The 13,596-nt window shown below is 47.0% G+C and overlaps 1 protein-coding gene across 1 annotated transcript in view; it reads left to right on the forward strand.

The window, feature by feature from the left end:
- The window catches only part of ARHGAP33 (Rho GTPase activating protein 33), a 40,852-nt gene that overhangs the window by 11,674 nt on the left and 15,582 nt on the right, over positions 1 to 13,596 (forward strand). Inside the window, exons 5-13 of the mRNA XM_054998660.1 lie at positions 688 to 825; positions 3,419 to 3,511; positions 4,375 to 4,497; positions 6,081 to 6,158; positions 6,632 to 6,698; positions 8,090 to 8,149; positions 8,885 to 9,034; positions 10,931 to 11,033; positions 11,184 to 11,328. Coding sequence (XP_054854635.1) covers positions 688 to 825; positions 3,419 to 3,511; positions 4,375 to 4,497; positions 6,081 to 6,158; positions 6,632 to 6,698; positions 8,090 to 8,149; positions 8,885 to 9,034; positions 10,931 to 11,033; positions 11,184 to 11,328 — 957 coding nt within the window. The remainder of the gene's footprint in view (positions 1 to 687; positions 826 to 3,418; positions 3,512 to 4,374; positions 4,498 to 6,080; positions 6,159 to 6,631; positions 6,699 to 8,089; positions 8,150 to 8,884; positions 9,035 to 10,930; positions 11,034 to 11,183; positions 11,329 to 13,596) is intronic.

Below are 13,596 nucleotides of genomic sequence, written 5' to 3' on the forward strand. Positions count from 1 at the left end.
CATATTTTGAGTTTTATTCCACTCTTCCACCCCAAACATCTCAGGACAGTAGAAGTGGTTCTTCTCCCTCCATTTTATCTTCACAGCAACCATTGGTGGGGGGGGGGGAGTAGGTTGCTCTGAAAGGTAGTGACTGGCCCAAAGTCAGCCAGTGGTGAGCAGAATTTGAACTCTGGCCTCAACACCGCATTGGATCTCAAAGGTTTTAAGCAATTCTAATACTGCTTAAAATTCAGCTGTTAGATCAGTGTAGTGGTCATTCCATCTTCTCAGGAGACTCTGGGATCCGTAAATCTGGAATGGATTATGTTCAGGATCTCTGCTGGAGAAGTCTCAACGTGTCCACTAAACTGTAATTCTCAGGGTTCCTTGGGAAAAACCACGGCTATTAAACTGATATAAAATGGTATACGCTGTAGATATACCCCATATGTCTTGTTAAGGTTATGGAGGGAAGAACTTGGTTTCCTTCAAGTGTCAGTTGAGTTACAATTTCAGTAAACGATAGTAAAAAAGACTCTTTATATTTCCTTTTTTTCTCCTATGTGAGAGCTTGAAACGTAGGGTATTTCCTATTGCAGAAACGCAGCAGGTCCAATTGGATTGAGAAAAATGAACAAAACTTGGAGTTGCCGCCATAGGGGACCGACCACCTGCTTGTTTTTCATGCTGCCTTTCTTCCCACAGGGGAAGAGCTGGCAGGTGCATCGCAGCTATGAGGAATTCCGCACCCTGGATGCCCACCTGCACTGCTGCATCTTTGACAGGCGTTTCTCCCAGCTTCCCGAGTTGCCTCCCTTCAGCCACATGCGTGCTAACCCGGAGGTGACCATCTGCAAACCATGTCAGGTCTTGATGAGGCAGGGGGACATTGCCTTGCAAGTTCCCCTGCCCCAATTGCATTTTGCCTTGGGTCGGAGGCATGTTTTGTCTACCTGCCAAGATCCTTACCATGCCAGGCCTGGTTCCAAAAGCACACGGAAAGCATCCCCCCCCCCCACTTTTTTAAAGACTTGGGTCTTTTTGCACATGGCCAAGCTCACCACAGAGTCGCTGCCCTGTGTAGGATTTGGTTTTCAGCATGCATGGGCAAGCATTAAGACATTAGGTGATGCAACCCGGGTGTATAGCTTTCCCTCCTTGTTTGCACAACACTGGGCTGAATGAGGTGAGACACCTGGAGATGGTGTGATCTGTCCACAAGCATCTTTTTAAAAAACTGCACTGGGAGACCTGCAAGTATTATCAAAGGGGAGAGGGAGCACAGCTTAGCTCTTGCTTCTTAGGCACTTTGACCTAAACAGCTCCCCCCGCTCCCAAGCTGCTTGCCCAGATAGATGACTGCTAGGGAAAGGGGGGGGGTTACAGGGATTCTCTGCTTTTCTTTCAGCACTGACTTGGGAATACAGAAGGCAAAACAGGGCTAGGGTTGGTTGCAGCCAGGGTTGTTTTTGCAGATGAGAAAAGGAGTGGTCCTCTTTGGCCACCCCAAAGAGCTTTGCTGAGAAACGTAGGATCTGTTTTGACAAAAGGCATGTGGGACGGGCGCTGGAGGAGGGAGTTGAGTGAGATGAAGTGAAAAAGCTGGCTGGATCCAACCCATAAGGTTGTAGCTTGACCTGAAAAAGAACAGGGACTTCCCATGGATGCTGGACACATTGCCCAGTCTTGCTTGACCACAGTGTAGTATGCGATTGCCGTTGAGCTTCCCTTTACTTTCTTTCTCTGAGTCTCTCTTCGCGAGACCTCTTACACGAGGATGCTCGAGTGTAGGGAGATGCAAAGTTCACTGGGAAGTGTAGTTTTAAAAAGAGCCAAAGGCTCTGTCAATTTCACCTCTCTACAGAAGGGTAGTTTAAAAAGACAGAGCCGACAGAGATCGCTCCTTAGAAGGTTTGTTAATTTCATCTTTGCCTTCCTCAAAGGCTCTGTCAATTTCACCTCTCCTTCCAGGAGGCCAAAATGAAATTAACAAGCCCTCTAAGGAGCCATCTCTGCTGGCTCTGTCTTTTTAAACTACCCTCCTGTAGAGAGGTGAAATTGATAGAACCTTTAAACTACACTTGCCAACTAACATTGTGTCTCCCTACACTTGAGCACCCTCATTTAAGTGGTCTCATGTAGAGAGATTCTCTCTTTAAAATAAAAATGAGGAATGGGTCTTCCTCAGAAAGTGTAGGCAGCTAGTCCGAAACACCAGCTTTGCTCTTGACACCCTCCTCAGATGTGTTTTGATTGGCCCCAGAATCAGAGTGCGAAAACTGGTGTTCGTTCTTGATTGTTGGGATCAGTGGAGCAGCCATCGAGGGCAGCTTGTAGAAGCGTGGCCTAAAAATGGTGAGAAAATAAATAAACGATGTAATAGCCGTTTGCTGTAAAGCCTGTGCTGTCTTCCCCTAAGACAAGGGGCTGGCTCTCACAACTCCCTTCTTTTGAGTTGGATCTTATAACACTCGAAGAAGTGAACAGTGACTCACAAACACTCATATCCTACCACAAATTTTGTCAGTCTTTTAGGTGCTACTGGACTCTTGCTCTTGTCTACGGCTTATGACACTGTCTGCTAAGTGTCCCTTTAGCAAAGAAAAAGTTCTGCTTCCAGTGGAGAAAGTATTTCTCTTTGGGAGGGAAGTCTTTTTTTGGCTGAGGGAAGACTTGGTGGAAGGAAGTCTGTAGAGTATTGAGCGAATATTGCAGGCTGGATGCCATCAGAGGTGGAATAATTTCTTGACACCCACTATGTCAATGTTTGAAAGTCTCTGCTATGCACCTTGACTGGCAGATCTCGACGGGTAGCCGTGTTATTCTGTCTGTAGCAGTAGAAAAGAGCAGAGTCCAGTAACACAGTAACACCTAAAAGACTAATAAAATTTGTGGTAAGGTATGAGCTTTCGTGAACCACAGCTCACTTTATCTGAAGATGCAGAGGAGTTAGCCGTGTTAGTCTGTGGTAGCAAAATAAAAAAGAGTCCAGTAGCACCTTTAAGACTAACCAATTTTATTGTAGCATAAGCTTTCGAGAATCAAGTTCTCTTCGTCAGATGCATGGTACAGCATATTCATATGGGATTGGGCTTTCAGAAACGGTGCAGATTTAAATATTTGACCAGTTTCTGTACCATGCATCTGACGAAGAGAACTTGATTCTCGAAAGCTTATGCTACAATAAAATTGGTTAGTCTTAAAGGTGCTACTGGACTTTTATTTATCTGAAGAAGATCTGTTATCTTCAGATATCTGAAGAAGTGAGCTGCAGCTCACAAAAGCTCATATCCTACCACAAATTTTGTTAGTCTTATAGGTGCTACTGGACTCTTGCTCTTTTCTACTGGCTGATCTCAGATACCCTGGGCTTCTGAACCCAGGAGAGGCCAAGCCAATAACTCCATGGGTTTTTTTTGCCTCTCTCTCACACCAGTTGCTGATGCCCGTGCTTACGCAGTACCTAGAAAAACTGTCGGCCATTGTGGATAGCAACATCAACTGTGGGCCGGTCCTGACCTGGATGGAGGTGAGAAACAGAGTGTGATCCAAGGGTGGGTTTTGCGGTGGAGCCTGTTGCATATCAGCCTTTTAACTGATGACTCGTCTGTCAGAGCCCTTCCCACGATCCTCCCCAGTTTCTCCTTGAAATCTGATGTCACTCATTGGATTGGGCTTTCAGAAACGGTGCAGATTTAATGTCCATGTTACTATATATGAAAGACCTGCTCTATAAGAGTGGTTGAGCCTCACGTTACACACATATCGTTCTGAGATTTCCCTCCACAGGTTTTTTAAAAACTTAAACAATCTGAGGCAAAGTGTAGCTTAGTGGGGAAAAAGCCGTTGGGTTATTGGAAGTCCTGCTATCTTCTCTGTCTCTTTCACCCTTCCTCTCAGATGAAAAAGCAACTTGGGGAGGGAGGTTTTGGAGGTGAAAATGAACAGGCAGGGGAAACGTCAGGCAGCTGCAGTCTTCCTATCCTTTTTTATTTTTAAAGCAGAGGTTCAAACCTCATCTACTCACAAGTTAGCCTTAAACAAATCGCAATTCTTTCCACTCCATCTGCAGTAGGAAAATAGAGATACTGGCCTGCTTTACAGGGCTGCTGAGGCATTAAGCTATATGAAATGAGTGGCATTATTACTACCAGTGGGTCAAACTGAGATTCTCGGGAATGCCCTGGAGATTCCCTTTTGCTTTTCAAGTCACCTGTTGAATTTCCACCTGTTAAAGGTACAAGGAAGAGAGGGGACAACCTCATGCAGATAATGCCAGCCGGAAGGGTCCTCTTTCATTCCCCCACCCTCCCCAGATACTAGCCCCTCTCCAGATGACACCCGCAAGGTGTTCTGTTCAGTTGTACTCCACCCCTCCCCATTTAATTTCAGCTCGATAACCATGGCAACCGCCTGCTGGTGAATGAGGAAGCCTCTATCAACGTTCCCGCCATCGCAGCCGCTCATGTTGTCAAACGCTACACGGCGCAAGCGTCTGATGAGCTCTCCTTTGAGGTGCGTCCCACCCCTCAGAGCACGCTGCCCTGAATAACGTTTTCTTTGTGGGCACCTGGCGCCCTAGCTCTCCCACACAATGACCTTTTTCCCCCCTTAGCAATGATGTTGCTGCTTAGGGGTACAGAGAATTGCTGCTATCAGTCCCAGCTGAAACAGGGCAATACCCAGTAGTTTTCAGTCTCTGTATCTTCAAAATTCCCTCCCCAAGGACTGATTCTGCTTAGAAGGGCTATCTCTACTTAGGTTTGTGCTGCTGGTGGGGTGTCGCTTCATCACTTGAATTACTCGTTTGATCCATATCCGGTTGGTGATTACAATATCCCTTGCTCCATGTGAGAAAATAAATAGCACTAAGAATTTTAGCTTTGGTTTGGATTTACCTACACAGCCTATCAGGTGAATTCTTGATTTTTAAAAACATATATTTTATTGTGTGTGTGTGTAAAGGTAAAGGTGTGTGTAAAGTGTAAAGGTAAAGATAGTCTCCTGTGCAAGCACCGAGTCATTACTGACCCACTGGGGGGACGTCGCATCACGATGTTTTCTTGGCACTTTTTACGGGGTGGTTTGCCATTACCTTCCCCAGTCATCTACACTTTACCCCCAGGAAACTGGGTACTCATTTTAACGACCTTGGAAGGATGGAAGGCTGAGTCAGCCTTGAGCCGGCTACCTGAACCCAGCTTCCGCCAGGATCGAACTCAGGTCACCAGCAGAGCTTGGGCTGCAGTACTGCAGCTTACCACTCTGCGCCACGGGGCTCCATGTATATATATGTGTGTGTGTATACACACATTTACATGTATATGTATAAAGCATGCATGCACACGCATGCGCGCATTCATTCCTCCTTGGCAGAGTTGCCAGTTCTGGCATGGGAGATTCCTAGCAATTTGGGGGCAGTGCCTAAGGAAAGTGGATTTGGGGAAGGGAGCTCTCAGTGGGGATGTGATCTCATTCTTAAGTTTTCCATTTCTCCTGGACTCTATGGTATACCATAGAGTTTGCCCTCCAAGGCTGTCATTTCCTCAAGGGGAACTGATCTCTATAGGCTGGTTGTAATTCCAGGAGCACTCCAGGCCCCTCCTTGCGGTTGGAAACCCTACTCCATGGAGAGAAGCTTCCCTCATTATGAGATGAAAGATTTGCCAGAATCCTGCAGAAACGGAGATTAAAAATTACTTCAGCTGGGACTACACAAGCAGGCTTTTGAATTAAGACATCTTTTTACATTTACAGATTGCCTGCCTATGTTTATAGTCTGGGTGCAGTATTATGTAATCTTTGGGGTTTTACATTTTTTTTGCAGTGATTATGACATTTTACAATGAGTGAACTGGGTAAACGGTACATCTTTGTGACTTGACTTATGTCATATGGAGATGACAGTGCTGGATTGTTGGACGGATCATGTATCCGAAACATTTTGACACATAGGAAAAGCATTGTGTGAATGCTACGGTCGGCTTAGCCTCCATGTGAAGTACACATCTTTCACCTTATGGCAAATCCACAGTGTTGGCTATCCATTTGCTACCTTCTTTATTTTTAAAAAAATGATCATTATCTGTTTGGTATAGGTTGGAGACATCATCTCTGTGATTGATATGCCCCCTAAGGAAGACAGGAGCTGGTGGCGTGGGAAGCATGGATTCCAGGTCGGACTTTGTGGAAATAGAAGCACTGATTCAGGAAAGACCTTTTTGGGGCCACCACTATATTATACAGTCCCTTCGTGCACAAAACACCCAGTGGCTTCTGCTTCTCTGTCTGGATGGGGTGCCTCTTACCTTCTCCAACGCTCCCCTTTCCCCCCCATCCCCATAGTTTCCACCCCCATTCTGGTTCCAGACCTTCACAGTTCCGGGTGTAGTAAATAAGTAACCAGTATAAACACTTCATTGCAAAGGTGATAAAGGCTGTATGCAGCGTATCTGTTTTCACCTACCCTAGTAACGCTGTACGTTGTCTGCTTGTCACATGTGTCTGAAGCAGACCTACGCTGGAGCAGGATTTGAGGGGTTTGCTCTTTGGCAAGGCATGTTTTGTTCACTCAGGAAATGAGCTGCTCTCGTCTCTCTTTTATTTTCCTGAGTACGTTGCAACTCCGGTTTGCCTACTTCTTTTCCAGGTGGGTTTCTTCCCCAGTGAGTGTGTGGAGCTGTTCTCCGAACGCCCAGCATCAGGAATCAAAGCAGGTAACTCTCTTTTAATAACAATAACAATAACAATAACATTTGATTTATATTAATCCCCTTCAGGACAACTTAACGTCCACTCAGAGTGGTTTACAAAGTATGTTGTTATTCCCACAACAATCACCCTGTGAGGTGGGTGGGGCTGAGAGAGAGCTCTGAAAGAGCTGTGACTGACCCAAGGTCACCCAGCTGGCTTCAAGTGGAGGAGTGGGGAATCAAACCTGGCTCTCCAGATTAGAGTCCTGCCACTCTTAACTACTACCTGCATCCAAAGAGGGGGGTGGTCTCAGAAGCGATGAAAACCAAAAAAATCACAGGGACTACAATCCAACAATGAAGTTTTATGTTCAGAAGTACAGAACTAAATTTCACACCGCACAGTGAAGAATAAATCAATTTTGGCCGGTGAGTCAAAAAAAATTTTTTAACTGTAAACTCCCAGCTGGAGGTGGCAACGGGCTTGCCAGCTTCAGAATATCCCGTTTCGCACCTGTGTGCTTCTTCTAAAGCCACTATATCGAGGTTAAGTCATCCACAATTTCCCAGTCACATTTAGTATGGTCTGTCTCCAAAGTATTTTTTCACTTGGTCTGGTGCTCCTGAGACCTCCGTGGTTGCTAAGTCTCCTAAATCTGCCTTTGTCCAAGAAGTCCAGGGTGGATTCTGTTGTTTCTCTCCAGTTTTATTCTCACAATAGACCCTGTCAGGTAGGTCAGGCTGAGAGAGACCAGCTGGTCCAAGGTTTCAGAGTAAGCTTTGTGGAACAGCAGGAATTTATTTATTTTTATGTATTTACGTTATTTATAGTACGTCTTTCTCACTGAGACTCAAGGCGGATTGCACAGTGTAAGACAATAAAATCAACAGGATGAGACATCTAATAAACAATGCAGTTGGATAGAATTTGAACTCAGTATGAAAAACAAGCTGGGGTGTAAAAACAGTGCAAAACAACATTCTGCAGTCTAGAATGATATTCATAAACTGTTCTAAGGCTACAAGCAGACCATTAAAAACAACAACAAAAGATGGAATTCTTTGGTTGCAGTGCCTGAGTAAAAAGGGTATTTTGGCCTGATGGCTTAAAGGACAATAACATCGGTGCCAGGCAAGCATCAAGGGGGAGGGCATTCCAAAGGGGAGGTGCCACCACTGAAAAAGCCCTGTCTTTGCTCATCACCATCTGTTTCACCTCTTGTCAGGAGGGAATACAGAGAGCAGGACTGGAGAACAGGATCTTAATTGAGAACCTAGACAACCCTGAAAAAGAACAATGTTTGAAGGAGGTGAACGCTATACAGACGTTTGTCAGTAGCTGAGAAAGGAAATGGTCAAAGCTGAGACAGAATTTGTTGTGTTGCTCTCTTCTGAATGTGTGTCTTCCCTGATAGATGCCGAAGGGATGAGCTGCAGCATTTCCAGGACCCATGGCCTCCTCTCTCCCACCTCAGGTGAGAGACAATCTAATCTGATGTGTTCTTCTCCAGCGGCAGGTTTTGCCAAGAGCCCTTTAGTGTTTAATACAGAGGTGTCACACCAGACAAGGGTGGGTCTTGCTACAGTGGAGCCACGCTTCTGTAATTTTCAAGCTAGACTACTGCCAGGCGCTAAATGTGGGGCTGCCCTTGAAGGTGACCTAGGTAGCTTCCATTGATGCAGCATGGGGTTGCTTGCCTCTTGTTATCAGTTTGGGTGCGTGGGGCTAATTCATCTTGCTCTGTTCCAAACACACTGGTTGCCAGTTGTAGTTGAAGGCTCCCATCAGTCATCATGGCTAGTCACCACTGATGGACCTCTCCTCCCTGAATCTGTCTCACCCCTCTTTAAAGGTATCTAGTATTGTTTTCTAGTATATTCTTGTCCCACTGTTCCTGCAAGGTGCTTAGGGCAGCAGCATACACGGCTTCTCCCTTCTCTGTTTTATCCTCACAACAACCCTATGAGGTAGGTTAGGCTGAGAAAGAAAGACTGGCCTAAAGTCACCGAGCAGGTTTCGTGGCTGAGAGGGTTTGAACTCCTCACTGCTAGGCCAACAGTCTAAAGACTGCGCCACACTTGTATTCGTCTCTGCTGTGCGATCTCTCATCTCAGGGTTACTGATAACTCTCAGCTAAATGTGACAACCTCTGCTGAAGTGTCCTGAGTTCTGAGGTGATCTCATGTGCCGACTCTGCGCCCTCTTTCAGTGTCGAAGAAGCACGGCAAGCTGATTGGGTTCCTTCGCACCTTCATGAAGTCAAGGCCCAGCAAGCAGCGCCTCAAACAGCGGGGGATCCTCCGGGAGCGGGTCTTCGGCTGTGACTTGGGCGAGCACCTCAAGAACGCTGGCAACGACGGTGAGTGTCCCCCACCCTTGGCGGCCCCTCAGAGAGCAGTGGAGCTGGGGGAAGTGGGATGTATAAGGGCACTTAGGCCGCTGCTCTGGACGAGAAGTGCAGGAAGGGTTTTAAGCAGCCTGTAAGCAGGATAGCCCACACTCTTTCTTGCGCAGCCTGAAGAACCCATCTGAGGAATGCCCTCCCCCTTGGGGTTTACCTGGTGCCTGCCCACTTTACTCTCTCTTTGCCACCAAGCCAAAGCACATCTTTTTTACCCAGTTTTTTTATTAGAGGTTTTACTTTTAGCATTTTAATGGTCTACTTCTGTTTTATGGGTCATTTCTTGGCTGGCTTGTTTTTTTATAGATCCAGAGGAGTTAGCCGTGTTAGTCTGTAGTCGCAAAATAGTAGAGTCCAGTAGCACCTTTAAGACTAACCAACTTTATTGTAGCATAAGCTTTCGAGAATCACAGTTCTCTTGCATCTGACGAAGGGAACTGTGATTCTCAAAAGCTTATGCTACAATAAAGTTGGTTAGTCTTAAAGGTGCTACTGGACTCTTTGTTTTTTTATGTTGTGGTTTTTAATCGTAAGCTGCCTCATCCAGGACTTTCTGAAGCAGCAGCATGGAAATGCCCTAAATAAATAAATAAAATGTTTGTATTCGGCCAGATGGGCTCCCCAAGTCCACCTGGGCCCTTTTCACACTACATACCTGCTTCCAGAGCATCACGAAATGCAGCGCAAAAAACGCGGAAGATAGTGCCTTCTCATGAGTGTTTTGCGTGACGTCGCGCAAGTTTTGTGTGACATTGCGCAAAACTCTCGCAAGAAGACACTATCTTCCGCGTTTTTTGCGCTGCATTTCACGATGTTTTGGAAGCAGGTATGTAGTGTGAAAAGGGCCCTGGTGGAAGCTGCAATACATCTTTTGTCCAGAATCAGGGGTGGCGCTGTAGCACAGCTGAAATTAAGCCAGTGGTTCTCTCTTCTTGCAAACTGCCTTTGTGGTGCAGCATGCAAAGTGCTTGGGCCCTGTTGCCAGAACTCCCTGTTCTAGCCCTCCAGCTGCCTACATGTAGTTTCCTACCCTATGGGTTCTCCGGCATTACAGGTGCCCATTCCTTTGATCTCTGACTAGCCATGCCCTTCTTCACTGGGTCACACTGGGACTACTTGTGGTGGAGTGAAACCACGAGAATAGCATGTCGCCAGTAAAGAAATTAAAAAGCAATCATTATAAAAATGTTCATGAAATGGCCCAACCTGAGTGGCAATTCTGGGTCGCTTTACAGGGTTGTTGTTTTAAAAAATACTGAGATAGCATATACGAAAAGTTTTGGAGAACTTTGGAAAACCATCATCATTATTCTACCGAATGTGTAAAGTAGAATTGTTCTAGAGAGCTTTTGTTTAAAGGGAAATAAGGTCATGGAATTTTAGTTTCAGGTGGTTAGCTCTGTTGGACTGCAGTAGAAGAGCAAGATTTGAGTCCGGTAGCACCTTAAAGACCAACAAGATTTTCAGGGGGAGTCACAGCGTTGAAACTCAAAGATGAAGGGAGCATTGACTCTCAAAAGCTTATATCCAGGAGGTCTTGTTGGTTTTTAACGTGCTCCTGGACTCGAATCTTCACTATGCTGTCCGTTGCATATATTACTACACCGTTGTGCCGTTTCATTAATTTTGAAATCAAGTTTTGTTGCATTCTTCGTATGCATTATCCTCGTTTTCTGTTCGTAGTGTACTGTTTTTAAGCGCGCTCCCCATTAATTTTGTAATCTGCTTTTATCGCTCTGACGATTGCGTGTGTTATATTGCTCCGACTGCACTGCTTTTCACTGTGCCATCTGCCCGGAGTCTTGGTGACAAAGGCAGAATGTAAAGAATAAGTAAATGACATCGGTTTTCCAGTCCCCCAGGTACTGCGCTCCTGCTCAGAGTTCATTGAGAAGCACGGCATTGTGGATGGCATTTACCGCCTTTCCGGGGTCTCCTCCAACATCCAGCGTTTGCGGTAAGCTCTGATCTGGAGCAAGGGTTGCGGGATGGGTCCTCTTCCTTTAAAAAAATTCTGACGTGAAAGACAGGCTTGAATAGGTAAGGAGAAGGGTCAGTGGGCTGTGGTGCTTTTTTTATAATCCCCCTCCACCTCTTTTTTCTCCAGGCACGAGTTTGACAGTGAGCGGGTGCCCGAGCTTTCCAAGGACGTCTACTTACAGGATATCCACTCCGTCAGCTCTCTCTGCAAGCTCTACTTTCGGGAGCTGCCAAACCCGCTGCTCACCTACCAGCTCTATAACAAGTTTGCGGTGAGTCTTGCAACGAGCCTGGGGAAGGGCTCCCTGTAAAGGGTTCCGTTTCAAAGCCCTTGAAAGGGTTCCTTCCCTACTAGTTGACAGTTGAGCTTTTACATCTGAATTGTTCTCCCACGCTGCCTCCTGTGCCACTTCTGCTCATCCATGTGGACCGGCCGTGATCGGAATGGAGGTTGTCCCCAGACGGTGTAGCTAGAGAGTGCGGTTCAGCTGCACACCCTTTGTGAGAATGCACCACCACTATAACAGAGGGCTGGTTTGCATGAACTTTGAAACTGGTGTCCCCTATGGTTTGTAGTCCTGTTGTGCAGACTTTTCATGCCTGTTGCGTAATCTAAGGTTCTTCTATACCACTTTCCTGACTTTATTAAAATATTTGTACCCCATTTTTCCTTCGCAGTTCAAGATGGCTTACAACTCCAATATTTTTTTAAAAAATGTACAGCTGCAGGCCACATTTGTGCAGTGTAGTTTTTCAGGTGACTTAAACTTCGTTCATGATTGAAAACTCATAAAAGTAATTCCTGTTTGCTTTCCCTACTGGATCTGTCTGTATACCAGGTACAGAAGGCTGCGGGTACCCATGCTGGTCCACAGCAAAATCTCAAAAACAAAAGCTTCATGATACCTTTTTTATTATGATCAACCCAGATGGCACAAAACTGTGTGCAAGTTTTTGAGTTCTCCTAAAGTTGCCATTTTCAGGGTGCCTCCATCACTCCAGCAAGTGGCGGCAGGGGAGGGGGGTAATGCAATCTGCAGAACAGCATCTTGCAATGTCATAACGTCATTTCTGGCCATGTAACCAGAAGTGACGTCACTGTGTTGCTGGATGCTCTAGCATTCATTCAAAACATGTGTTGTGGGATGCCATTCCCTGAGTCTCTGCCCCCCCCCCCAGTGTCTCCTAGGGGTTGCCTGCCAAAACTGACAAACCTACGCTCTCTAGAACTCTACATCAGGATGGATGTTTAAGAAAAAAGTGTTTCAGGCTCCAATTTTAAAGCCTCTCACCTGCACCCTGTATAGAATGACAAGCACATCTGAATAGAAGTCCCGGGTGGAGCTGGTATCAGGTTGCACGGCACAATTCTGCACATGTTCTGGGACTGGATCAGCTTTGGAAATTTGATCGAAAAGCTGCAAGGAATCATCAGCTGCTTACAAACTGCAGCCGCTGTGGGCCAGGAGTATCAGTTTAGAGTTGGCCCGAGGTTTAGTAATAAGCAGCCTGCCGTCTTTTCTGTGTGCTTGTTTCCAGGCTGAACAATGGAAGTGGGAGTTGCAGAATGGGGTTTTTAAAAGGAGGTGGGACAACAGAGTACAATTATATCGTCCTCCCGTGTTGCCACCTACACAATAACCTACACAGCTGTTCTGCCTACTTCCTTATTCTTTTGTCCCACCTGCTCTTTGTACTGTGTTATTTTTGACTCGGTTAACTCCTGCTCTAGTTCAGTTTTATTTTAATTGCTTTTGATTGTCTCGGGGGAGTGACGGCAAGGTGTGGCTAGTGATAAGAACCAGCTTCTTCAGCCAAAGACATCATTTCACCTTCTCATTTGTGCTCAATAGGGCAACCCAAAATGACCCTCCCTTGCTCTAGCTCTGCCTCTGCACAGGACATGGTGGCAGTCTCTCAGCTGCCTTTGGACATCTTCTGAGAGTAGATGGCAAGACCATGGGTGTGGTGGCGAAGAAGTCTATGTGTACCTAGGGCCGGATCTACGGTTGCCAGTGCCCAGGGCAACCAAAGTCCAGCCCCTCACATGTGCGCACAGCGCGCGCATGCGCTTCTGGTGCTGCGTGATGACATTGCTCCATGACATCATCACGCAGGCGGCGTGTGCTGCCCCACGGCAAGCTGGCTGTCCCAGTGTGCTGCGGAGCTGGCAGCAGCAGCATGAGTGGCTGGGAGGCTGCCTGCGCCATTTGCCTGCCCTGCAGGATGAGGGGCGGCTGGCTTGCCGCACGCCCCTTGTCCTACAGGGCAGGCGAATGGTGCGGGCGGCCTCCCAGCCACCCATGCTGCCTTTTGCCTGTCCAGCAGGACAAGGGGCGCGCAGCAAGCTGGCCGCTCCTCGTCCTGTGGGGCAAGCAAATGGCGCAGGCGGCCTCCCAGCCACCCGCGCTGCCGCCACCAGCTCCGCAGGACAGGGGGCGTGTGATAAGCGCACCCCCTGTCTTGCCACTTGCGTGCTCCTGGGGTGGCAGCTGCTCCCGACGCCCCCTCTTTGGCGGCGCCGGGGGCAGACTACCCCC

The sequence above is a fragment of the Eublepharis macularius genome, chromosome 15, assembly GCF_028583425.1.
Source record: "Eublepharis macularius isolate TG4126 chromosome 15, MPM_Emac_v1.0, whole genome shotgun sequence".
NCBI classification, from domain to species: Eukaryota; Metazoa; Chordata; class Lepidosauria; order Squamata; family Eublepharidae; genus Eublepharis; species Eublepharis macularius.